The sequence below is a fragment of the Phocoena sinus genome, chromosome 15 (assembly GCF_008692025.1).
Source record: "Phocoena sinus isolate mPhoSin1 chromosome 15, mPhoSin1.pri, whole genome shotgun sequence".
NCBI lineage: Eukaryota > Metazoa > Chordata > Mammalia > Artiodactyla > Phocoenidae > Phocoena > Phocoena sinus.
Genome location: NC_045777.1, coordinates 10,355,132 through 10,382,239, shown reverse-complemented (window position 1 = coordinate 10,382,239; position 27,108 = coordinate 10,355,132). Strand labels below are relative to the sequence as shown.

Here is a 27,108-nt window from a genome sequence, read left to right as displayed (position 1 = left end):
TCCCACCTCTTCCCAAATCGGGCCCTGGGCAGTTCTCCAAATGGTTCCTCTCTTGCCCAAATCCTGCCTTCCCTCCTGCCCCCTTTCCTGAGTATCACCTTTTGCCCGGAAGCCTTCTCACATTCCTACATGGGGTCCTGACTCCCTCCAGAAGCAAACACTGAGTTCTCAAAATGCTTGCCCCCCTGTGCCATGTTATTTGAGTTGCTTGTATGCCCACTGTACCATGCATAGCAGCATGCATACAGCAGGTGCCTAATGCATGCATCTTAGCCCACCACGAGGACCCCACACCGTCAGCCTAGGTCACTTAGTTTAGGGAAGCTGATTTTTCTTTCTATTATCCAACTGACAAACGGGTTTTTGGTCTGTTGTTTGCCTGGAGCTTTTTCTCCACAGAAGAATGTAAGGCATTCACATTTCTTCAGGGGTAACAACATGCCAGGTGCTGAACCAAGCACTGAGTTACTTCTCACACCAAACCTAGTCATGCCGTCGTCCTCGTTTTACAGATGGAGAGAGAGAGACAGGCAGTCACTTGGCACAGCAGGTGAAGGGGAGGGATCAGGATTTGAATCCATAGCCCCATTTTATTAACCTGTACATTATATGGCTCCACCATATAGGTAAAGAGATTGTGCTATGAGGTTTGCTAGCCATCACCCTTCTTCTGGGGCCCCGGAATCCTCAGCATCTTTTGTGTGTCAGGAAAAGGCCAGAGCAGCCTCTGCGAAGTTAAGGAGCAGACAAGGCTGTGTGCTGAGTGGCTAAGGTGGTCACTGAGCATCACTTTCTTGGAACGGAATTGAGGCCAGTGGTGTTCAGTGTGCCACAAGCACCCCTGACCTTTTGTTACCCTTACAGAGAGACACTGTGATGAAAACACAGATGTTGAACATGGCTACAGCCTCAGCGTGATCTCTAAGCCTGACACCTAAGGCTGAAACCAGAAAGAAAGAAAAGACAGACGCATGTAAGTGTATAAAAATTATACATTTTTCTTTAAAACTCCAAAAAAGAAATCTGTAGTATATTCAGTATGACAAAGGTCATCCATATATATAAGAGGTGTTACAAATCAATAACAAGTCTAATAAAAAATGGCTACAGACATAAAGAGAGAATATACCAGGGGTCAATAAACTTTTTCTATAAAGGGCCAGATAAAAATATTTTCAGCTCTGTGAGCTATATGGCCCCTTACTCAACTCTGCTTTTTTTTTTAAACATGAAAGCAGCCACAGACAATATGTGAGCAAATGGGCATGGCTGTGTGCCAATAAAACTTTGTTTAACAAAACGGGCCAGGGGCCACCTTTGGCCTGAGATATGGTTTGCCAGTCTCTAGTATATACGCCAATGGCAAAGAAGAAAAAGATAGCAAAGTGTGTTTTCTTCCCCTACTTTTCGGGGATGGCAATCCGGGGAAGCCAGTGCCTTTTACTATTGTTGTTCATCCAACAACTCTGGGTTGATTAGTGGTAAGTTTCTTAAAACTGATTTCTGCTGGCATCCCACTTCTGCCCCAGGAATTTTCTGGTTCACCTGCGGGCCCGGACACCTGCGTGCTGACTTTTTTAGCTGAGCTCGGAGGTCCCCAAAGTTCAGTTTGCAGAAGAATGGCCACTCAGGGTTACACACAGAAGGCCACACAGATAGACTTGAGGTGCAATTTAAGACTTTCCAGGGAACTTTCTATAACTGCTGACTTTGGAACTTAATCCCTTGAGAAAGAAGCAACAGGAAAGAGAGGACAGGCCCCATCTTATTTCTCTCCCAAACCTCAAGCTTGTTTTCTGAAGTCTGGTTAGACTGTGTGAGGGCCCTCGAGAGCCTGGGGTCGGCCAGAGAGTCGCTCCTGAACCAGGGAGGCAGTGTTCTGGAGGCCAAAAGAAAGAATCTGAGAGTTAACACAGGCGCAAGTCCCACCCGCTGCCCTTCTCCTGCGCTACCTTGCCCTGGTCAGTCCTGGGACCTGTGCCGGGGCGGGAGGTGGCTAGACGCTAGGGTGGCTGAACCAGAAAGCATATGAAGTGTTCTCTGGATGCTTCTACATTCTGTCCTAACTGCTCTCAGGGAAAGCTACTCTGAAGGCCAAGAGTGAACTCCAGGGCTGAAACTCTGTGCCCTGAGCACCAGGCCCGTCTTCCCCACAAGCACGTGGGAAGGAGCTAAGAAGGAAAGGTGGCCGTTGGCCTTGGCGTCCCCTGTGACTTGGGTATCACAATGCTCTCACTTGCTAAGCGACTCCCCAGCCTTGTCTCTCCCCTCCCAGCCAACCCCACACGCTCTGGGGGCACTTGGGAACTGAGGAAGAGCTTTCTAAAAGGGCCAGGCTTCAGCGGCTCAGTGAAAAGGACAGAAACGCCTTGATAGGCCTGTAGCCCAAAGCTGTGGGTGGGGTCTGAAGCGTTACATGATGGTAAATCCCCTCTGAGGCCAGGCAGATCAGAGCCAGCTTGCCAGAGTTCACAGGCCCCTACAAGGTCAGAGCGTTGCCAAGTCCTAGCATCAGGGAGGGAAGAAGCGCACTAAAAAGGCCCTTTGACTAAGTGGCTGAGTCTCAGCGCTGGTATCTCAGCTGCATTTTTGTCATCCTGATTCGCCGGATGCAAAGTTCTCGGGAGGGACTCTGGCTCCGGGTGGGTATCCAGCCAAGTTTCGCTGAGTGTTACTGTTGCCTGTTGATGGTGTCTGAGAGTCACTGGTGGGGAATGTGCCAGGGAAACCCTCCCCCTGCTAAGGTTCATGCTGCTGTTGGGAAGTTTTGGTACTTCTCCGCAGGCCCCACCCTCTGGGAAACCAGGTTTGGGACGTCAGCTCCCTCCGCTGTGTGTGCTAATGGACGTGAGAGCTGATTGTGGTGCTGCAGAAGACTCGGGGTCTGGCCTATGATGCAGCAAACCCACTTTCACCAACAGACAGACAATCCGAGAGCCAAGGCCCAGCGGGACATCAGGAGGCACGGAAGCCAGCAATACTGATGCTGGACGGTTCCTGGCAAGCGCTCACCACGTGCTGGGCACTGCACGTGCTACCTGATTCCAATCATTGTGCAGAGAATTAAATAACGGCAGCGGCATCTAAACAGCTGAGGCACAGAAAGGTAAGGCGACATCCTCACTGTCCCACGTGGCCTCTCCACCCTGAGCCTCCGGCTCCCTGCACAGTTCTGCGCAGGCCCAGGACCCAAAGTCGATGGAGGGGATCTACAGCTAAGGCCAGGGGCCCCACTGAGCTCAGTGGGAAAACCACACCCGGCTCCAGCCCAGGTCCAGAGGCTGGTTTCACATCCAGAAAGTGCGGGGCGAGGGGACGGTTAACCCCTTCCAAAGTGCACAAGAAGGCCCCTGGGGGTTGCGGGAGTGTGGTGGAGCTTTGAGTTGATGAGATCAAGACTGGAAATTACCTAAGCACAGGGCACTTCCAGAGGTTCCTGACCCACCTGCCCCCTCTCTCGTTCCCCAATGCAGACTGCCCTGCCATTGACCGAGAGCCTTCCTTAACTGGAAACACCAAGCAAAGTGTACAAAACCAAAAGGGAGCTGGCTCGGAGCAGGAGCACAGCTGCCAAAGGCTGGAACCTGGCGCTGCTGCCTTCTCCCTGGAAGAGGGTGATGGGGCCACTGGGAGAGCATGCAGATCCCCAGAGCCTCATCGCCACCCCTACTCCCCTCCCCGACCAGAATCTCAGGTATGTCCCCTGGGGGTTCCCCCTCACAGAGCGGTGGGGTCTAGCCCTTAAGAGTAGGAAATGTTGGAAAATGAGAGAGGGCCTTCAGGTTGTAAAGTTTTCTCTTACTCAAAAAAATATTCAAGTTAAGGAAACACACAGCTGGAAAACAAAAGGAAAAAGGCAGAAGATATCAATTACCTTTAACTTTGATTTCTTGGATCAAAGATCACAGTCATTCTGTTTCATAATATGTTTTGTATCCAGCTAAGGTGTGTGTCTATCAGCTCTGAAAAAGATTTGCAAAACCATTTTTGAGAAGAAAAAAAAAATCACCTTCGACCTCTTATGCTTCCAACTCATGCTAATATCATCCATTTAATGAGTAGCTCTTCACCCAGGGCCGCTGAGAACCGAGAACCCAGGATAGAACTCAACCCTCTGGCTGTAGTTTAAGCCCCAATTCTATATCGTCTTAACATTTGTGCCAGAATTAACCCCAAACCAGGGTAATAATCACTGAGATGAGGGCCTTTGTACAAAGAAATAGGGATCTCTGAACTCAAAGTTCATCAGCAAGATTATGGTGGTTTGGGTTGTTGTTGGTTGTTGTTTTTTTTTTTTTTTAAAGCAAGACAAAATGGCTCAGTTGCTGGCATGTCATGCAGTTTCAAATCACGGCCAACTGAGGAGACAAAATAACACTGGCATCTGTGGAAGAGCACATCAGAAAATCAGAATTTCATGATGGAGCTACTCAAATGTAATTCTCCCTCATTTGACCCCTGCTTCCTTCTTACGAGTGATACAACCTCAGTGGGCATGCAAATTCATAAGACTGTACACTTTCTTCCTGTTTTTCTCTGGTTGGCAAGTTACTATTTTTATAGCCCCTGCCCAGTCCGAGCACTGAAGGCGCTTAGAAAGGAGACAGGAGCTATACAGTTAACAGGCATTCATTTTCTCTTCAATTTTAAATAATCCCTTTTCCTTTCTCAGTCCCTTTTCAATGGCCAAAGCAGAAGGCCAGAGTCTGTTTTGAGTGCTTGAGGTAGAAATATTTTCTGGGATTAATTTCTTGCAGGGAGTAATCCCACCTTTTGCTAGATGTTGCTATACTTGCATCCTTAGGTAAACCAGAATAGTCTCTCAAAAGGCGTGAGCTCTCTGAACTCTCATCTTCAAGGCAGAGAACACTAAGTAATGAGATCTTTTCTGCAGTTCTTCAGTTGCAGGCCTAGACTCCCACATGTTGGGCTCCAATAGGGTTGGTTTGATTGGGACTGGATGGCGTTAGTCACAGGCTGCTGCCGCCCAGGACAAAATAACCACCCCTCAGTAGTGGCTCTGAACACAGTCTGGACCATGCATTTCAGGCCCTCTCTTGAAGCAAAAAGGCCCACTGGCAAATCCAGGTGCCCGTGGCCCGAAGGCAGTTCCCTCATCACACTTGCCTGTCTCTACTCCACACTGGCCGGTTCCAAACCCAAGAGCAGAGGATTGTCTGACCACTCCCTCAGGGCCTTAAAAAAAAAAAAGCCTCTATCCTGACAGTGGGCAAATAATTAATGTTTTCAGCCTGGACCTCACCCCTGAACTTCAGACTTAGATATCGAACTACCGGCCGGGCATCTCAAACTTAACACGGTCCAAACCAATCTCCTGATAGCCGCAATCATCACCGCCCTGCCCCCCGCCTCCCGCTCCACTCGTCCCATCATAGGAAACAGACACTCCCCATTTCCGGTTGTTCAGGTCAATCTTGGTCACAGCCCACATCCCCTCCATATGCAAATGCTTCTGGATTTACCCTCAAAATAACATCCAGAAACTAAGAGCCTCTATCACCTCACTGCACTGGAAAAAATAGTTCCAAGGTGCTAAAATAGTCAAGATGTTTGCACTTTATCCCTCTGTACGCATTCAAGTAGCACTTAGGGGGGACCAGGTGCCATGTACGTGTCCAAGGTCACACCCTTGGAGCAGCACCTTTGAATCGAGGCCGAACCCCAGGCACCCCGACTTTTAATAGTAGGGGCCGTTCACGGGGAAGCCCACGCCTGCTCACTTGTCAAGAGTTCAGAGAATTTATAAAGCATCAAACTGATAGGTTTGTCTGCAGACTTTTGAGGCGCAGTTTCCTGTTTAGTCATGAAGCAGACACTTTAATCGTCCATTTCCTGGTGGGAGGCAGGTACCAGGAGCCAGAGGAAGGGCATGTTTTAAATTCAACTAAGACCTTTACCCCACCCCGAGCCGCCCCGCTCTGTAGGGGGCTGTTCAGGTGCCCTATTTAATCCTCACAGCCATCTCTGGGGGTTGGGGCTATGATGCCCATTTCTCAGGTCAAGTTACTGAGGCAGAGAAAGATGGCGTGATCCTTCCAGGAACGGCCCCAGCTTGGTGGGTGCTAGTCCCAGGTCAGGGCTTCCACATGTGTAAGATCATCAAGCTCCCCTGGGGGCTGAGTTAAGATGCAGTTTTGCATCAGAAGGGCTCGACACAAAAGCGCTCTGTCAATACACCCGTGTAAGTCTCACGACCTCTCTCTGAGCCTCAGTTTCCCCACAAAACAGGGATCAGAATACCTCCCTGGAGAGACTGCTGTCAGGATTGAAGGAGATGATGTAGCTGGCTTACTCATGGACAGATGTTTACTAACTCTGCAATACGGGCCCGTAGAGAAGACGGAAGAATGAGAGAGAAGATGTGGAAGGAGACAGACCAGTCCAATCCAATCCTCTTCCACTAACCAAGAATACAATGCTGTTTCCCTACATGTTTAAAGAAGAAGTCTGTTCCGTTGATCAGCTGTTAGTAACGTGGAGGTAGACATCGAGAGAGAAGGCAGCATCTCGACTTACGATATGTTACCTAGGTGACACCTAGAAACACGCCCAAAGACAGAGAGGCCTCTGGTCCCAGAATCACTGCCCCATTGTTGTGGTCTTTTATGAGACTACCACTGAAGACCTATATAGTGATGGTACGTTTTTACAATCCTCGCATAAGTCAGTGAATTGTCCTGCTAGTCTCATGGGTTAGGTGATGATTTAGGATCTGGATTGGAAATGGTTCACTGATTAATCAACATGAATAATTAAAACGAAAGTGCAAGCTGTCAACAGATAAAATACAAAAATACTCAATTTGTCACCCTGACAAATTGTACAACTAGCTTCCACCCTCCTGAGAGCACAGGCACATCTCTAAGTGGGATGGCATGAGAGGAGAAAACCTGTGTGCGTCTGCATCATAGGGGTTAGACTGGTCTAAGGTACGTTCAGTTTAATGGTTCTTTAATGAAAACACCGGGGTCCCTCCCGACCTGTGTAGAACGCGCTACCATCGTCTCCATCCTCCGCTTTTTCCATGATTACACGTCAACTTAACAAGCTAGGGAGAAACAACTCAGACATTCTCTAAGCTAAGCTGCCCTGCGAGGGAGGACGAGACAACTGTATGAACTCAGACCTGAGTTGAGCTGAGCTGCTCTGCCCCGTCCTTTTCTCCGATTCAGCAGAATTTCTTCCGACTACATGCAGCTAAGAGGCACCTCTCCTATCAAGCAACCACACGGCTTCTAAGGCAGCAACCACAGGCAGGAAAGCATTCTAAACAAACCACGGCTTGCCCCCTGGTCCTCCTGAAGCTTCCTCACGGCCTCGGCCCCAAAGCTCTGCTGAGAGGCATCAGCCACAAAGCAAGCGCTGCTGCCTTTCAGAAATCAGACAGAAGCAAAAAGAAAAGCACTTGTTACTACAGCCAGTTGAGATTTGGGAAAGAAACAGTGATCCAAACCCACAGTTCAGCTCAGCCTGCAACCACAAATGAGATGATAAAATAAATACCTAATTGTTTGGGAAGCCATCTTTCTCTTTGGAGGTTGGAGGAATTAACCAAACATTTCCGTGAAGACATTTGCGTTTCCTTAGCCTTGCGTATGCAGCAAGAACTGAAGGCGGGTCAGACACGCCAGGTGGGTTAAGGGGGGGAGCGTGGAGCAGGCAGAAACATCTCCATCCCGAGCTACTCTCCTCCTGTCACAGGATCTCACAGAAGTTCCCCGAGGCCTTTGAGAAGAGGTCCAAAACCCCAGGCCCGCCTCAAGTGAACTTTCCTTCGAAAACCAGCACAGCCCCTGCTGCTCGCAACAGATTCGTGGGATGTTTATGGAATCTTCTAGCCTAGTCTGCACCTTATCCTTCCATAAATTCACCTTCCAGATCATTCTATGTCCTCCCATGTGTCACGACCAGCTCACAGCACGGCACCACCACCCCCCTCCCCACAACCAAGAAGGGTAACCGTACATACATCCACATGTTTCCAAAGCCCGACATAAGCCCACGTGCCGTAAGGAGGCAGCCCGACCCACTTCACGCTGCCATCAGTCTTAGGCATTTTGTCCTGTCTCCCTCTCAACTCCCTCAGCCCGGTCTGGTGTGAGAACTGACTGACCTGCAGACCGTCCCCACGTGCACTCAGCAAGCCCTAACTACAGGACCCACCTGATAGCCCACCCGCACCAGCCTGCAGAGGGAGACAGAGGACGATGGTGCAGGGCCAGTGCCTGAGTGACAGCGAGATAAACCTGGGACCCCTGGGCTCCCCAGCCCACCCCTTTCCAGGCCCAAGAAGTCACTAGCTGCCTGGAAAGAAATTCCACCAGGTCCAAGCCGGGACCAGACCCAGTCCGAAATTTCTCTGAGATTCACAGGCCCAGGCCTGGCACAGATGGCCAACTCAAAGGCTGCCTGGAGTGACCAGCAAGGACTGTGTGTGTGTGTGTGTGTGTGTGTGTGTGTGTGTGTGAGACATTACACCAGGTGTCCCTAAGATACCTTAACTCTCCCAGGACATGCAGAGAGAACCCTAACTCCTGATATACACCCCTCGATCAAACTTTCACCTGTACAGTCCTTGCTGTGGACTGAACTGTGTCCCGCAAATTGCCATGTTGAAGCCCTAACCCCCAGTGTGATGGTATTTGGAGGTGGGCCTTTGGGAGGTGATTTGGGTTAGATGAGACCATGAGGATGGGGCCCTCAGGATGGAATCAGTGCCCTGTAAGAAGACCAGAGAGCTTGTTTGCTCACTCATTGGGCCCACAGCAAGAAGGCATGCAGGCTCACCAGCACCTGATCATACGGGCACCCTGATTTCAGACTTCTGGCCTCCAGAACCACGAGAGGATAACTTCTGCTGTTTAAGCCACCCAGTCAGTGGAATTCTGTTACGGCGACCTGAGCGAAGACAGTCCTGTAAGCGCTGCTCTACCCAAGACGGTTCCTCTCTAATATCTCAAGGTGTGCTCACAGGGCAGGCATCTGCTGGCGAAGCAGCTGAGGTTCAGTGACTTGCCCAAGGCCACACTCCGAGGCAGGGTTTCAACAAGGAGCAGGAGCTGCTGTGGCCCCAGTGTCCTCCACACCCCTAAACACACACACACCTTCGTGCCATGTGGCTCTGTGCCGGCAAAGCCCCCCTCTCCCTGCTGTGCATCCAAATCCCACTTCTCTGCCGCCATCCAGCCTCAATTGCTGCCCGGGATCCTCTGGCCAACAGCCCCTTCTCCCTTCCCTGCCCTCCACTGACCTCACAGATTCAGCCTTTCTGTGTCTGGTAAGGTGGTAAGTGTCTGAGGGTGGTGGCCACAGATGGCCCAGTGCAGGGGCTGAGCACGGCAGTGAGGGGCTCACACCAGGGCAGAGCCACAGGGAAACACACAGGTGGGAGCCAGACTGCTGGGGTCCAAGTCCAGCCTGCCACGCCCTGCCATGGATTTGAGGCAAGCCCTGACCCCCTCTGAACCTGCCCTGCCAAAAATGGGCAATGACGGTTCTTAACAACTTTAGAGGGAATCAACTGAGTAGACACATGACAGGTGCTGTAAACAGCGTCCGACACGTTGTAAGTACCCCACATTCACTAACGGAATGTGAGTCAATCGTTCCACTTCTTGGGCCTCAGTTTCCTCATCTGTAAAATGGGAATAATAATGTGCATCCCAGAAAGGCGTCGGGCAATGCATACAGTTGGAACGATGCCAGGTTAACAGAAAAAAGCCAGTTAGCAGCTGTTCCTGCTAACATCGTTAGTACCTATTAGTCCACCCCACAGAGAACATGTGGTTGACACACTGAATTGACTGGTGACCAGGCCACCTTCTTCCACCAAAGCACTTTCACCTTGGAAGCTATTTCTGACTTTTCAGAGTGGGTGGGTCTGAGGTCAGCCCGGCTCCTAGAGGTGCATTTTTACGTCCTGCCAAGGGGGGGGCCCCCTCCCAGGCCACCCCACACGGTGCGCTGGCTGCACTGGGCTAGTGACACACACAACAGCCTCTGAGTCAGCAACGTTCTGCAAACCAGAGGCCTCCGGAAGCCAGCCCTGGCAGCAGGCCCGCACGGCCCCCAGCCACCGACATCTTACCAGCAAGACCTTGGGGCTTACGAGAAAAATGCCACACCTCGTCCCAAACGGTCCTCAGCTCTCAGGATGAGTAAACATGGCAGTTCTGAGGCTCCCGTTTCGAGTAAGAAGCCTAGGTGTTAACTGGGAGGAGGGCAGATCAGCTACAGCCAAGAAGGTGCCAAGCCCTGAGGGGTGGGAGGAGGTCCCCTGCCCTGAGCCAGCCTCCAGGGAGATGCGCTCACCCTGCTCTGGTCCAGCAACATGAGACAGGCCCCACCTCCCAGCACAGCTTCTTGGGGCCTTCATGCCAGCATCCACCCTCAGGCCCACCCTCCACTCAAATCAGACTTCACAATGCAGAACTCCAAACCCACGTGCAACACGACTCTATCGAGGCCGAGAGAGAGCGGTGCCTGAGCTGCTCCCCAGGCATTGACAGGGGAGCCTGGCCATTTGGAAAGACCTTGAGGGGAGGGGGTGGGCAGGTGGCCGCGTTCATCTCCACACTTTCTAAAGGACCGCGTGTGCACGGGCTGATGAAGGAACGCTTAGTGGCACCTTCTACGCAGGACCACAGCTTTCACATATGTCATCTCATTTATGGCCACCGACAGTTCTGTGGGCACACACCAGTGTTCACAGAAGCTCAGCATTAGCTGGATCAGGGTGAACACCCCGCCTTTCCCTTGCACATGGTTACCATGGTGATGGATCCTGGTTTTGGGGCGGGCAGTTAGCATGGCTCAGGCTATAAGGACCCTGTATCTTGAACCTCAAGACATGGAAGCATCAACCCCTCATTGGGTTGTCATCACCCCATGAGGGCAGGGACCTCTTCTTTCATTCACTGCCATGACCCCAGCACCCAGGACAGAGCCCAGCACATAGTAGGTACTCAGTTAATTTTCCTGGAGAGATGGTTGAATGAATGAAACACAAACTCCGAATTGATTTGGATTTAACCAGAATTTGCCCAGTTGAGTCTGGTTTTTGACGGTCTCCAGGAGCTGGTCTGAAACTCTAGTAGGAAGGTTGCTGGCCAGCTGTTCTATTAGTTTTAGATGAAACGTCCTGATACATGTAGTAGAATAATAATTACCATTATTTTATTAATTTATATAGCACTTTCTACAAAGCACTTCACATGTATTTAATCCTCACAGTAATCCCACAGAGTAGGTATTAACTGTCCCCATTTTACAGATGATGAAACTGAGGCACAGAGAGATTAAGGAACATACCCAGCTTATCCAGCTACTAAGTCGCAGAGCCAGGATTCAAACCTACCCAGTCAGGCTCAAGCTATTGAAGACGGGAATTCTTTTGTAATTATCATCTGGCAGTCAGAATTTGCTTCCTTGAGTGCAACTCTGAACAAAGACTGGTCCTTGGGAGACCCCAACTTTTATCAGGGTTACCCAGTAGAAGTCACCCATATAGTATTCAAGGAAAAATGGGGGCGAGCTAACATATATGTTTGCTGTAGTTAATCTGGGGGATGAGATTTAAGAAGCAAAGAGTGACTTGGCCCCTTTGGGACCACGATGCCAAGCCCGGGGTACATATCTAAAAGGTGAGATGGTGCTAGATTTTCATAAGACTTAAAGTAGAGCCAAGGCCTGGGGTTCAGAGAGAGACGGCAGCTTCCCAGTTGTGACTGGAGCCACCCCAGCTTGCTTCTGTTGGCAGTATTCTCCTGCAGAAGAGGAAAGTTGAAGCTCACGCCTCACAAAACCACCAGCAAGCTGTGTTTCTAGATCTAAGGAAACCAAGCCTTCCCGTGGTGTCAGTCTGATTCTGGCTTCGGGATCTGATGGCATATAAGGCACCCTCTCTCCAAAGAAAGTATAACCATCTTAGCCTCCACAGTCAGGGGCCTATCTAATGGGGAAATCCAGGTTATCCCAGAAGGTGACAGAGGTGAGTGGCTGCCTCTACCTGCAACTATTCACAGCTGGACACCTGCTGGCTTTCTAGTCAGAATTGCATTTGGATGGACTTTCACCAGCCAGCACCAACCCACTGCTGGGACCCAGGGACCCCACTTGGCCTTGGGAAAGGCCATTCCTTTGAGATCAAAGAGTATGCATTTCTCTTCCTCACTCTCCTCTAGTCCCCCCAGCCTTCCTTCTACACTCTTAATGCGCCAAGTGTACTTCCACCCCAGGGCCTTTGCACTTGCTATTCCCTCTACCCAGGGTGCTCTTTCCTTCGATATTTGCAAGGCTCTATCAGCAAGATCTCTGCTCAAATGTCACCTCCTCTGGGATGCTTCCCTTATGGAACAGCAGGCCCCCTATGCCACACACCACTCTCTATTCCCCTCCACCCTGCTTTACCTTTTTCCATAGCACTTATTCTAGCTGGTGTTATCGTTTATGTTTAGACTGTGAGCTCAAAGAGGGCAGGAACTTTGAGCCTTTGTGTTCCCTTCAGTGTCCCCAGTGTTGACCTCATCATGGCCAAATGTGGGGTATTGTAACATCCGTCTCAGTAGAGCAGATTCCAAGAGAAATCATGCTTTGCTGTCATAAGGGAGAAGCCAGGGCTTCTGAGTTTTGGATCATGCTGTCCCCTGCCTGGCTCCTTATCTGACTAGTGAAATCCTAGCTCCAGAGTTCCACAAGGCCCACACCACCCACAGAGCACCTAGCACCGAGGGTGGTACACAGCTGGCGTATTAAACCATGCCGCAAATGGGCTTAAGACAAGACTGTGGAATCTGGAACCCTCAACCTTTGTTGTTTTCCACTCAGTCCAACTTCAAGGAGGAGAAACTGTTTCTCCATTTGTCAACATCTCTATCCTGAGCCCATTTCATACGCCAACTGGGATGTGGCTAGAAATTGCCCATGAAAAGACCTTAGCAGGAGGCAGGTTTTAAGAGTAGCATATCCTCAGGAAACTGGAGACACTTAGAGATGGGTGGGTCAGCCTTTCCAACTATAGCCCTCTGTCATCTCAACCCTGAGGATGCATCCACTGAGGCCACTAAGCTTCGAGGGGGGCGGTGGGTTTAGGGACCACCATGATGAGCTTGTGAGATGCAGCCCAGCCCATGCCGCAGGGCTGGTGGCCAGAATGACAGCAAGCCCCTGTGAGAAGTGGCTCTAGCTTTACTTCCGTTATAAAAGATGACCTTGAGCAGGTTTTAGAAGGACCCCACAAACACTCAGTACTGTACAATGTCCATTTTCCCCCATTTGAGCCAAGGATTCAACGATCTAAAGTTGACACAAAGATTCAATGCCATGCTGTGGAGCCTGACAGGCTGACTCTCCAACGTGTCTGCAGAAAAGCAAAAGGACACTTCTGGGGAACAACAAGCTGGGGACTAAACCTGCCAGCAGTCCAGAATATCTACAAAGCGGCTGTAATTAAGAACTGGGGACAAACTCTCCTGTGGAACAAAGCCGAGAGAGCAGGAAGGGGCCTGCACTTACATGGAAACGATATTTACAACATGGATGGATTACAGGCCCGTGGGGAAAGGACAGACTTCTCAATAGATGGTCTTGGGGCCACTACTTATCCACACAGAAAACGATGAAATTAGAAATTTACTTCATTCTGGACACAAAAATCAAATCCAGGTGGATTGCAAACTTAAGTGTGAAAGATAAAACTGTAACATGCTTGGAAGATGATACAGGAGAAGCTCTCTTTATGACATAGGGGTAGAAAGGGATTTCCTAAACCAGTTCTTCAGACTTGAGGAATCACTGGAGGACTCGTAAAAGCTCAGGTTGCTGGGCCCAACCCTAGCGTTTCTGATTCAGCAGCTCTGGGTGGGCGGGGCCTGAGAATCTGCATTTCTAACAAGCTTCCACGTGACACGCATGTTGCCAGTCCAATGACCCATTTTCGGTAGCACCGTCCCAAATGACATTCAAAAAGCTCATTAACCTTTCCAAAAATAAATTTAAGGACATTAAAAGTTTCTATTCATTGAAAGATACCATCTCAACCACAGGAGTTTTGCAAACACTTTAGTAATCTTACAGTATCAAACGTTGGGAGGATGTAGAGCCATGTACTTACTTCTGTCTTGCTGATGGGAGCATAAACTGGTACAACCGCTTTGGAAGACAATTTGGTATTGTCTACTGATGTGGCAGATGTGTACGCCCAATGACCAAGCAGTTCTACTTGTAAGTACAACCCGACAGAAACGCCTCTGTGTGCAGAGAAAGAACATTTTGGAAAGCACTGTTTGTACCACCATAGGGGAAAACACCTGGAAATGACCAAATGTCCACCATCAGCAGAAAGGATAAATGAGCTCTACGATGGACTATTACACGGCAGAGAAAAGGAAAGAATTACAGCTACAAAAATGACACCCTATGAATGCCAAGAACATAATATTGAAGGAAGAAGCAAGTTGCGGAAAACTACTTCCAGAATGACTGCATTTATGTAAAGTTCACGAGCATGCAAAACTCAGTGTGTTGTTTAGAGAATCAAACAAGTGGTAAAACTATTTTTTTTAAAAAAGGAGAGTGACAAACACAAAATTGAGGATAGCAACCAGTCTAAGGTGGGAGGGAAGAAAATACACTCAAAATTCCATGCTCAGTCCAGGCGTGGAGCACCATGGCTGTGAACATTGCTGAACAGAGACAGACCCCAGACACCTCTGATGGAGGAACACACCACGTATGAGGGAGCCTCACTCAAAACATCAAACTCAATCTGATCCAGCCACTCATCTCACTACTGATGTACGGGAAATGCTGAGGACAAAGCAACGACTGATGGCACCTCGGGGCTGCAACCAGCAAAACCCAGCCTACATGCAAAGCACCTGGCTTCTTCAACGCAAAGATGGCAGAGGGGAAAAAGATAAAGGGGGCCTGCACAGATGAAAGAAATGGAAAATACATTTCAAACAACCACACTGTGTGGGCCTGCCTTGGATCCAGAGTCAAGACGAACCGTGGGAAAAAAATTAGGGCATTTATGAGGCAGCCGGAAATTTGAGCATTGAGTTTGATATTAAAGAATTATTTTAACACGCTACTATATATAAAGTAGATAAACAATAAGCGTTTACTGTATAGCACAGGGACCTATATTATTCACTATCTTGCAATAACCTATAATGGAAAAAATCTAAATAAGGAATATATATATATCTGTGTGTCATATATATATACATATATACACACACACACACACACACACACACACATATATATGTGTAATTAAATCACTTTGTCATATACCTGAAACTAATACAATATTGTAAACGAACTGTACTTCAATTTAAAAAAATTAGACCCCAAAAAAGAATTCGTTTCACTGTGAGAATGAAAATCAGAGAAAAATTTTTAACGAGTGCTCTTGTAGAGAAACATAACCGAAAGATTTGCAAATAAAAAATGATTTTAGAAGGCACAAGAGTGCAAAGGTAATGGTTATATTCTTTTTCTTTAAACTCGGGGTAGGCACACGGTATTTGTATTGTTATCATTTTTTATATCTCATGTGTGTGTATATATATATATATATATATATATATATATATATTTTTTTTTTTTTTTTTTTTTTTTTTTTCGGTACACGGGCCTCTCACCGTTGCGGCCTCTCCCGTTGCGGAGCACAGGCTCCAGACGCACAGGCCCAGCGGCCATGGCTCACAGGCCCAGCTGCTCCGCAGTATGTGGGATCTTCCCGGACCGGGGCACGAACCCGTGTCCCCTGCATCGGCAGGCGGACTCTCAGCCACTGCGCCATCAGGGAAGCCCTATCTTATGTATATTTAATGAAAGTCATTTGGCAGTTAAAGAAAGGAGGGAAGGAAAGAAGAAAGGGAGAGAGAAGGAGGGAGGGAGGGAGAAGGAAGGAAGGAAGGAGGTGGGGAAGGAAATGGAGGGAAGGTAGACAAACTGAGACAGACTACCTTGTGCCTACCACACAAGAACTCGGCTGGGGAACAACAGCAGGGTGCCCATGGGGACTGGGGGAGGGGGCCTTCTGGCATACTTGGGGCAGGAGAAGGTCACCTCCTCTGAGAGACCCTGTCCAGGGTCTCCTTTCACAGCACCTGTTTCTCTCCTTCATAGCATGTCTCACCATCTGAAATACGTTTCTCTGCTGTATTTATTATCCTTCTTCCCCGTGAGACTGTAAGATCCACAGGGCAGGGACCGCCCCTCATTCACCCAGCACCTGCCAATTGACCTGGCTGGCCTCAGGTGTCAAGAAATCATGCTGCGTGGGGATTGACCACACAGTTGAATGGAATCCACAAGACGGTCTGTCTTGGTATGGATGGTAGGGGAGAAGGAACTGTAAACATAAGATGTTATCTTATGTTTACATAAGAATTATCCTATTACATAGGATAATTCCTATGGCACAAATCGGAAAGAAACGGTTTGATTCATTCAGGAAAAAAAAAAAAGAAATCGTGCGGGAGGCTGGCACGTTCTGAACACTTGCTCTGTGCCCGGTTCTGGTCTAAGAAATCTACATGCATTAACCATTCAGTGTTCACAAGGCCCCCTGAGTACGTGGTATTATTATTATCCCCATTTTGCAGTCCAGTAAACCAAGACTCAGAGAGCTGAAGGGACTTGCTCAGAGTGACACAGCCAGCAGGTGGCCGAGCCAGGATTTAAATGCAGGCGGGATTCCAGGGCGCAAACTCGAAACCACTCTACCCTGCCTTCCTGCCTCGCCAAGAAACGTTGGTTTAATGGTAAAGACAGAAGCTTTTTGTTCAGACCTAAAATCATCAGAGTTAACCGTTGAAGTCCAAGGAGGACCTGATTGAGGCAACTTATATCTTCTGCTGCCCATTCTAGCTCTTGGGCTGTTCCTTTGCATGCCTGATTTTGGGCACGTGCGTGCAAACACATACATACACACACACACACACACACACACACACACTCACTCTACACATGGCCATATTACAAACCACGGTGCGAGTTAGCAAATCAATGCCCTTTGACTCGTTCCCTGCCTGGCACATAGTAGGTAGATACTCAGCAAAAGTGTGGAGTAGAACTGACTAAACTGCAAGACTTTGGGTTAGGATGCCAAACCTTGCGACACAGAAACTAGAGGTGGCAACCTCTGCATTTCTCCCTGAGAGACCCATGAGCATGAATGAGCCCCCGTGGGAATTGGAGGCACCCACAGGAGGGGGCCCTAACCTTATCAGTCACTCCTATTTCAGCAGGAATTGCTTTCAATGGATTGCTTTCCTTCCTGCCGGCCCCCAACACCAGCCCCACAGAGGGAACCCCGAACGCCTAGCAGCTCCCTCAGGACAGCAGTTGCCCCAGGGCTGTGATCTAGAGTTTGAATTTAGGAAACTCTTTCCAGGGTGATCCTGGCCACAGTCAGGTGGCAAGAGCCCACGGCAGGGTCCCCATGACCTGTGCTCTGACATCAAACAGCTACGGGACTGGGGTGGGAGATAGGGCCACTGCGAATGGGGCCAAAGACCTTCCCCAGAAACTTGCCCTTCATCGGAAAAGACAGGAAGCCAGCTTGTGGGGAGCAGGTACCCTCCTCTCTGAAAGGGGCCGGGGGTGAGCGGAAACGGAATTTCTGGGCTGAGGCATGAACTTCTCAGAAGCCTGGCAGCCTGGAAAACACACGGCTGGTTTCTGTTTTCTGCCCCCAGAAATGCCTGGAACCACAGCGGGAAGGAGGCCCCACTGGCCGGGAGAGCCCTGACCAGGCCTGGGATGCAAACACTGCGCTGTTTACAGAGGGAAGCCCCGGGCCAGCTGAGATGCTCACTCCCGGGCGTCCCCGGCCGCCAGCTGGGCCCACAGGGATGCACCTTCGGGAGGAACAGGGGGCTGGAAGGCGGCAGCCGGAATCTGGGCGTGAGAGCCAGCTGGGCTGCCTCTTGGCGTGAAAAGGGGGAGCGAGCTCGTGGGTCTCCCGGCAAAAGAAGCGCTTCTGAGTCCAAAGCCAGCCCAGGCCAAGCACAACAGGGTACCAAGGGGAATGGGAGGAGGGCAGATCGAAGCTGCACCGTCCCAGCTGAGAGCAGCTGCCCTGCTCTCCAGGCAGCCCTGGGTTGCACAATCGTTTCCATGGCACTTCGTTTTGCTGTCACAACAACCCCAGGATGGCCCGGGGCTGGGCAGGGCTGCCGGCTGGAAGCAAGAAATGGATTTTCTAGTAGGCCCAGCAGCCAGCACATTTTTGAAGGCCTGCCCCGGCCTGGTCTTCGGACTGTGCCTCTGGGGCTCAAGTCCACTGGGCAGTCTGAGGCCAGGAAAGCGTGGCATCGAGGGGCAGACCAGGGGCCCGCTGGAGCCTCCCCGCGCTGTTCCCTGTGCCCCCCTGACTGCCACCCCACAGAGAACCAGCAGGACATTCGAGGGCCCCGACACTGTTACTTTTGAAAACTCCAGGCTGGCCCTATGATGCCAAGCGAGTAAAATGCCCCCACTGCTCACAATAAATACAATTTAAATATTGCTGTAAAGGTTGAAGGTGACTGGCTGATATCTTATGTTTACAGGCAGTTCACTGAACATTTGTCACTTCAATTCTGTGCTTCTCTTTTCGGATGGAGTTTATTCCTCCACTCCAACCCCCTAAGTCTCTCAAACTTTTCTTCAGGCCTTTTGAAAAGCTCACAGCCCTTGCTTCCAAAGCTGTTGTGAGGCCTGATTCTAGGACCAGGACACAGGTCATCTCCCTAGGTTTTATATGCTGTCACACCTTGCAAGCAGCTGCTCCAGATTTTTTTTGTATTTGTACTCCTGAACTCCCAAAGAAATGCATGGCATCTTTCCTCCCCAAAAACCTAGATAAGGAACATCTACATACTTACTCACTCGCTGTGTGACCTTGGGCCAGTTACTGAACCTCTCTGGACTAGGTTCCTCATTTATAAAATGGGAATAATTATAGTCCTTGCCTCATGGGGCTGTTGTGAAGATTAAATATGTTAAAATAATGATGTCTTAGAAGAGTGCCTGGTATGCAATAAATGACATCTAAGTATTGGCTGCTATTATTATTAAAAAGATGTATTATTGTTGTGGTTTTATGATGAATAGTTTTCAATCATTTAAAACCCAGGCAGTGGGCTTCCCTGGTGGCACGGTGGTTAAGAATCCGCCTGCCAATGCAGGGGACACGGGTTCGAGCCCTGGTCCTGGAAGATCCCACATGCCACAGAGCAACTAAGCCCGTGCGCCACAACTACTGAGCCTGTGCTCTACAGCCCGCGAGCCACAACTACTGAACCCACATGCCTAGAGCCCGTGCTCCACAACAAGAGAAGGCACTGCAATGAGAAGCCTGTGCAGCGCAACGAAGAGTAGCAACAAAGACCCAACGCAGTCGAAAATAATAAATAAAATAAATAAATTTAAAAAACAAACAAAAAAACCCAGGCAGTATATGATCTCCATTTCATTCTGGGATATTCATGCAGTTCCACAAATATATGGTGAGCATCTTATGTGCAGGGAGCGGGGCTAGACTACACAAAGGCGACATTAGAAAATGTTATTAAGGGCTCACGTACTCTAAGCAAAGTCAGCCCAGGGGCAGCCGGGGTACAGACAAGCCAGAGACATCAGTCCTTACCACCCGGAGACTTGGACTTGAGGTGGGGGGTGGGGAATACACAAAAGCACCTGAAAGGAACATGGAATAAACAGCAACTGCAAGGGACCAGGTGTGGCTCCAGTACTCAGAGGAAGAGAAAAACCCCATGGCTGCAGGGAGAAGAGAGCTTGTCAGAGCCTCCAAACGCTGGTCAGATTTCAGAAGGCACCAGAGGGAGGGGTGGGACATTCCAGGCGGGGGTTACGGCGTGGGCGCAGGTCCAGAGGCAAGAAAATCTCAGCACAGCTGCGTGTCCTCCTCCACTCAAAGCCCAGAAGGGTGCACAAGGACAATTACGCATCCAAATGGTGGGAGACGCGCCCCTGACCGGGGCTAAAAGCTTCCTATTTCTAAATCCCCATTTTTTTTATATTAGCTTCTAGGGTCATTGCTAGGACCTGAAATGTATCCCTTCATCTTTTTTTTCCCCTTAATTTTTTTTAAAGTAAATACATGCATATGGCAAAGGCGAAAAGAATCCCAAAGCATAAACATACAAACAGGAAAAGGTCCCCCCCCTCCTACTCCTATCCCCAGCTGCCCAGTACCCCCTTGTGTGGCTGACTCTTATTAACAGATATTCAGGTTGCTTCCGGCCGTCTGCTGGCACGAACGAGGCTACAGTCGACCTCCCGCACCCCACACGCAGCAGGGTGTCCGGAGGGCCCGGGCCAGCGTCCCTGACGAGGCTCACTGTGGGGCCTGAGCAGATGGCCTCGACCCGGAAGTGGTGAGAAGATATTAAAGAAGGGTTGGCAGGTCCCAAATGCAGAGACTAAGACATTTCCACGACCCTGGACAGAGGAAGATGATGAAGCTGACAGTTACGCTAGGGAGCGCCTGCCATGTGACTGACCTTACTATACGCGCTTTCATATATCACTTCATTTAAACCTGAAGCACTACTATTAGCCCCATTTTACAGACGGGGAAACTGAGGTCACAGACATTAAGTCACTCGCCTAAGGCCACACCCCAAATTCCTCAGGACAGGTAACGGAGGGGAGATAGGAACAGAGAAGGGTCGGGTATGAGAGCATTTTAGCACCGGTTGAGTCTGGCATTCCTGCAGGGTGACCATGCAGAGGTGTCCGGGAAGCAGTCAGATCAGCGGGTCTGGAGGGAAAGCAATTTTCTGGCGTCTCATCAGATACACGGAGTGAAAGGCCCAAGATAAATGCTCCATTCTGTTTATGAATTGAATCTAGATCATTCTCTCACACACATGCCTCCAACAGCTCATCCCCTGGGCCTTGAGCTCTGTGACCCGAGACGAATCACTGCCTCGCTCCTCAGCCTGGTCTCACAGCCTTGATTCGGAGACGATGATTAGTCTCTGCCTTCCAAAGGTGCTCATTAAGGGGGAGGGATATTGTTATGACTATTAACTGTACTTGCCAGCCTGGCCAACACACCCCGCAAACGGCAACCTTCTACCTGCCAGCAGCTTCCCTTCCCTCCACGAATCAAATCCAAACCTCTCGCCGTGGCCCCTGAGGCCCTCCGTGGTCTGGCCTGCCCTCAAAATCTCATCTCCTGGGCATGAATCTCAACGACCCCAGACCTCTTTCTGTCCTCCACACAAAGCAGCACTTAGACATGCTGTTCCCTCTGCCTGGGATCCCCTTTCCCCACCTCCTCCTTCAGGTCTCAGCTCAAGGTCGCCTCCTCTAAGAGGCTGGCCCTGACTGCCCGGTCAGAAGTTATGCCCTCCCCTACCTTCACCTGTTTGTTTTAATCAGAGCACTGAACCCCATCTGAAATTCGCATTACTCATGGATTAACATCTCCCCTAGAGACTTGGTCAGATGAGGCGAGGGCCTCGGTCCATTGCACTCACTGCTGTGTCCCAGCCCCTGGCACAAAGCCCAGAAGACAGTAGGCACCCAGCGAATATCCATTCAAAGAAGGAATGAATGAATGGGCACCAGTAGATTAAAGGCAAACGAAGAAAGCAAATGCCCAAACGAGATGCCTCCTGGCAGTAGGCCCTCCCCAGTGTCTGTGGGGCACATACCAGTCTATAAATTGCTTTTCACACATGCCTCGCCCAAGGCCCAAGGCCACAAGTAAGGAGGCAGAGTGGGGCTCCAAGTCAAGCTTCCTTTGATAACAACTACTCATCAACATCTCTGACCCTGAAGCCACTGTCCCAGGCGCTCAGCAGGGAATACACTGAACACAGCAAGAAAGAAGTTCCTAGTGGCTTCTCACACCCAGAGAGAGCCAAGGGTTCTCCAGTCTATGAAACAGGCCTTTATAGTCAACACTCAACATTATGAAGCTGTTGTTTCCATTAGAATCAGGCATCAACCTTTCCGACCAGTGGTTCTTAACTGGTGGCAATTCTTCCTTCCATGGGGAGGATCAGCAATAACTGGACATGTAAGGGCTCTTCCCTCTTCTGTGTTAGACTTTCTTCATAGACTATAACCACATCCACAGATTCAACCAACCGTGGATTGAAATGTTCGGGGAAAAAAATTCCAGACAGTTCCAAAAGCTTGGCAACTGTTTACATAGCATTTACCTTGCATCGGGTATTATGATTAATCTGGAGATCATTTAAAGTATACATGAGGATACATGTAGGTTATATGCAAACACTACACAATTTTATATAAAAGACTTGAGCACCCATGGATTTTGGTATCTGCAGGGGACCCTGGGACTAATTCCCTGTAGATGCAGAGAGACAACTACATATTTATTTAGTTGTTTGTTTGGTTCCCTAACTAGGAGGTAAGCTTCATGAAAGCAGGGACCTGTTTAATGCATTTCTGTGTCCCCAGGACCTAAAATTGCACTTGGCACATAGGAAGCATTCAATAAATATTTGTGGAACACATGAAGAAACTCCTAAGAATATTAAACAATACAAAATATCCAACCTCCTTTTGGAGCTATTTTCCCATTATGATCATGCTTCTTGTGCAGAGACCCAGAAACCATTCTTCCTGTCTTCCACAGTAATAGGCTTTAGCTCTGCACATGGTTGGGTAAAAATAAAAACTACATTTCCCAGACTCCCCTGCAGCTCACTCTGGTCACATGACAAAGTTCTGGCCAATGAGGTATCAGATGCTGGGATATATGAGATTTCCAGGTTATGCCCTTAAAGAGAAGGGGCATGCCTTTCTTCCTCTTTTCCTCCACCCTCTCCTGCATCCAGGAGCCATCTTAGTGCAGATGAGGGTACCACCCTAAGAATGGCAGGGTGATAAGACAGAAAGAGCCTAGTCTTGGCACCATGCGACCAGTATACCAGCCCTGGACTGCTTATGTCTGTGCTGTTACATGAGAAATCAATCATCTATCTTGTTTAAGCTGCTGTTACTTTGGGTGCCCTCTACATCCTCATCAATACATAACTTTCCCCTGCCCTGTAAACTCTGTTCTTAAACCACGCTTAAAGACTCGTCAATGCTACGAGGGATCTCTGAGCCAGATGGCACTCAAGAGCTATTTTATGATTTCCCCTTCACACACGTAGGGAACACAACCCTTAGTCTATGTATAGGGTTCTTTCCTTCCTCATGTCTCAAAATATCTGAGCATTGGGGCTTCCCTGGTGGCGCAGTGGTTGAGAGTCTGCCTGCCAATGCAGGGGACACGGGTTCAGGTCCTGGCCCGGGAGGATCCCACGTGCCGCGGGGCAGCTAGGCCCGTGCGCCACAACTGCTGAGCCTGCGCTCTAGAGCCCACGGGCCGCAACTGCCGAGCCCACGTGCCACAACTGCTGAGGCCTGCGCACCTAGAGTCCGTGCTCCTCAACAGGAGAGGCCACAACAATGAGAAGCCCGCGCACTGCAACGAAGAGTAGCCCCCGCTCACCGCAACTAGAGAAAGCCCACACGAAGCACTGAAGACCCAACACAGCCAAAAATAAATAAATAAATTTATTTAAAAAAATATATATTTGAGCATATTGCTAAGCCAGGTGAAGAAAGGAGAGAAAGTCATATTATTTAGATCCCTCAAATGATAAAGACAAAAGGAACAAGCAAAAAAGCCCATTAAAATCTTAAAACATCAGTTATGCTTATATCTACGAGTTCATAATGGTACCAAAAAAAAAAAAAACCCTTAATTGATTACCACTGGACGATGTTAATGAACCAACCCATTATTTTAAAAACTGGTAAATAAAGGGAAAGAATCAAGCATTCATCCTGCTTTTCCTATATGAATCCTACCATTGTTGATGAAGGAAAGTTTCTCTTTATAGAAGCTTTCCAGCTAACAGAAGAGGAAGGGAAGACAGAATTAGAACAGAATATCACCATTTTGCAATCAATGCACCACTGAATTAATGGAGTTTCGGCACTGACCATCAGTAGCTGGTAACATCACCAAGGAGGGGACAGCCTGACAGCACGTGCTGCCTGACAGAAACATGCGCCCACCTATGAAGCAGTCTCGCCCAATTAAACCTGAACCCATGAAACCACTAGAATTGACTGCCAATTTACAGGAAGATGCTAAACCTCACCATGGGGACATAATTGGTTAAAAACCAGACTGTGAGAAATTTTATAGGATGAACAATCTGGTTTTTTTCAACAAATAAATTGCAAAATAATAATAATGATGATGATAAAACCAAAAAAGGGTTCTATTATTTAATCTAGAGGGGGAAACTCTGGATGACAACAGTCTTAGACCCCAAGGCATCCACATGCAGTGTGTGGGCCTGGTCTGAATCCTGATTCAGACTATAAAATGATAAAAACAGAACAAAGAAGGAGGAAACCTTTATGTTATGTGTGAGAAGACTGGAAGTTTAAACACCAGATATTTCGTGATTTTAAGGAATTTTCATTAAGTTTCATGTGTGTTATGAGTATTTTCAGAAACCTTTTCTTTTAGAGATACATACTGCATATTTACACACAAAATGATACGGTTTTGGTATCTAGGATTTTTGATGTGTAGGATTTGCTTCCAACTATTATTGTGAAATCGAGGTGGTAGAAGACAGAGGTGTAGAAGAAACCCGACTGGCCACGAGTTGACCACAGTTGGAGCTGAGTGGTGGGTAAGTGGGTATGCTGTGCTACTCTATGTTTATGTATATTTACAGCATTTCATCCAAAAAGGTGTTTTTAAATCTTACCCCCGGCCACAAGGAGGGAGAGGGAAGAAAGAGGGAGCTGACACCTCCAGAGTCCCCACTGTGTGCCAGGTGCTGGGTTAGGCGGCCACAGATGTAAGTGGCACTTCCAGAAGAGCGCTAACAAATGCAGATGCCGAACGGGTCTGGATGGAAACCTTGACTGAGGTCGGCCAAGTTAAGAGGAACAACAGTACCAGCGTGCTGGTAAATAACAACGGACACTCCATCCATCTTCAGGAGACAGAGGGGGAGGGGGAGCACCATGGACAAGAACATGGTCTGTCTGAATAAAGGAGGTGGTCTCTACTCAGGACCAGCCTTGACTGTGACTCCAGGTAGCCGCCGTGCAGAATATGGGGCCCAGGGTGGCCAGATGCTTGGATTTTCCAAGGAAAGCCGGAAATCTGTATTTTTATGTGCAATCTCCTGGTTTTTAAACGTTGGCATCTAATCCAAATATTTTTTTAAATACTGTGTGGGCCAAACAAAATATCTGCAGGCTCAATGCAGCCCATGGAACACCAGTTGGCCGCCCGCATGCCAAGTCCTGAAGCAGACCACAACTCAATCCATCTGTAAGAAGTGGAAAGGGTGCATTCATCAATTTTGGGTCAATTCTTTTTTAGGCTTCCAATAAAGCTGAGAATTCAAAAGACAGCGTCGACTTCCAGAAATCTATAAGAACCGGCTGCGGAACATTTCAAAGGCGTTCCCCACGCAGTCGGCTTATGCAACAGAACAGCCACTCTGTCCAGAGTTTTGGAAACTAACAACCAGGGAGTGGCCTTTCAACTTTCCCGGGATGGTGGAACTAACAGGCTTCAGCTGAAACCCATTTGTTGGTTTGCAGAACGCCTGAGACTTAAGTCCAAACCGCTTGCAGCAGACGAGCCCGCCGCAAAATCGAGTTGGGATACTCGGCCCTCATTGTAAAACGACCACGGTGCACTCTGCTTCACTTGCCTGGCCGGAGATCTGATTCCATGGCAGTTGAAAGGGATGAGGCCAATGTCATCCTGACACCTGAAAGTGGCAGGATTGGTTGCTGAGGACCTGAACAGACTCTCTCTTCAAATTCAACCCTCGGTTTGCCTTGGACTTCACCTAGAGAGAGACTGTGGACATCGCAGATGGGCAAAACAGGCCCCAGTCCTGCCTTCAGAGTCACAGTCTCAGCTAGCCAGATCCCGGGGTCAATAACAAATTAAAGAGGTGTCAGGAATGCAGTGGAGAAGAGCCAGAGAAATGGTTTCATCATTTCCCAAGAACAAAGCCCTTCGCGGATGAAAAGTAAAAGAAAATGGTGCTAAAATAAAGTTGAATAGGTCCAGGGCAAAAAAAGAATCCAGAACTATACTCGGGGGCAACAAAAGACAAAATGCACCCAAATCTCAACTCTACAGAAGGGAATAAAACTAGGGCTATTTCATTAAACTTTTTTTTTTTTTTTTTTCGGGAAAATAAACTTTACTATTTATCTGAAATGTGTTAGGGCTGATTGATGGAGGAGAAGGTAGGGAGTACAGGAAGAAATTCAGTATTAAAATAAGATTTTGATTAACTGCCCCCCGCATCTAATTCATAGCCTCAAATAACTAAACTGCTTTTCAAGTTCTAACTTCTCTAGAGAGAAACAAATTACAGCTCGAGCTGATATTGGGGAGTTCTGCATTTTTTAATACACACATTCTGGATTATGTTAGGTGATGGCCTGGGACGAGTGAAGGCCATCACAAGTACAGTCCTGCATGGAATGGCGTTCACAATAATCACCCAGCTGCTGCATCATCCTGAAACAAGCCATGTTTCCAGCGTGTCCGACACATCCACTAAGTGGGGAAGTAAGTCCCAGCACTTCTGCAGCAAGTGCTAGTAAGAATGAAAGTCTAGAAGGGCCTTGGAAAAAAAGGATGCTGACCTCCCCATACATCTTAACTGATCACCTTATTCCTTCACCAGGATATTTACTTGTTTCCCCCAGACAATAACCTCATTTTGGAAGTGGAAAATAAACAGTCCAAATGACTCCGAATCCTTAAAAGTTGGGGTTTGGTGGCTGACTCTGGGGCCATTGGATGACACCAAATAATGTCTCCTTGGTCCTCTGTCTTGGGTCCTGTCTGCTCTTTGTGGGTCAGAGGCTACTCTGGAATACGGGCTGAGTGGACAGCAAGTCTGAGAACGGATTATCTTGTGGTTCGGTAGCTTCTGACCTCGAAATGCAAGAACACATTCCTTTGAAAACAGCTGCTTTGCAGAATTTCAAAAAGATGGCTGAGCATTTCTGGGTCTGGAGTCAGCTGGT

General features: G+C 48.7%; 1 protein-coding gene across 4 annotated transcripts in view; it reads right to left on the bottom strand.

Moving 5' to 3' along the window:
• NFATC2 (nuclear factor of activated T cells 2) overlaps positions 1-27,108 on the bottom strand; it is a 144,727-nt gene that overhangs the window by 8,018 nt on the left and 109,601 nt on the right. For 2 of the 4 annotated variants that reach the window (XM_032605808.1, XM_032605810.1), the window contains exon 10: positions 3,875-3,962. The exons of the other annotated variants lie outside the window; for them this stretch is intronic. In XM_032605808.1, coding sequence (XP_032461699.1) covers positions 3,919-3,962 — 44 coding nt within the window. In that variant the 3' untranslated portion in view covers positions 3,875-3,918. The remainder of the gene's footprint in view (positions 1-3,874; positions 3,963-27,108) is intronic. 4 annotated transcript variants of the gene reach the window in all.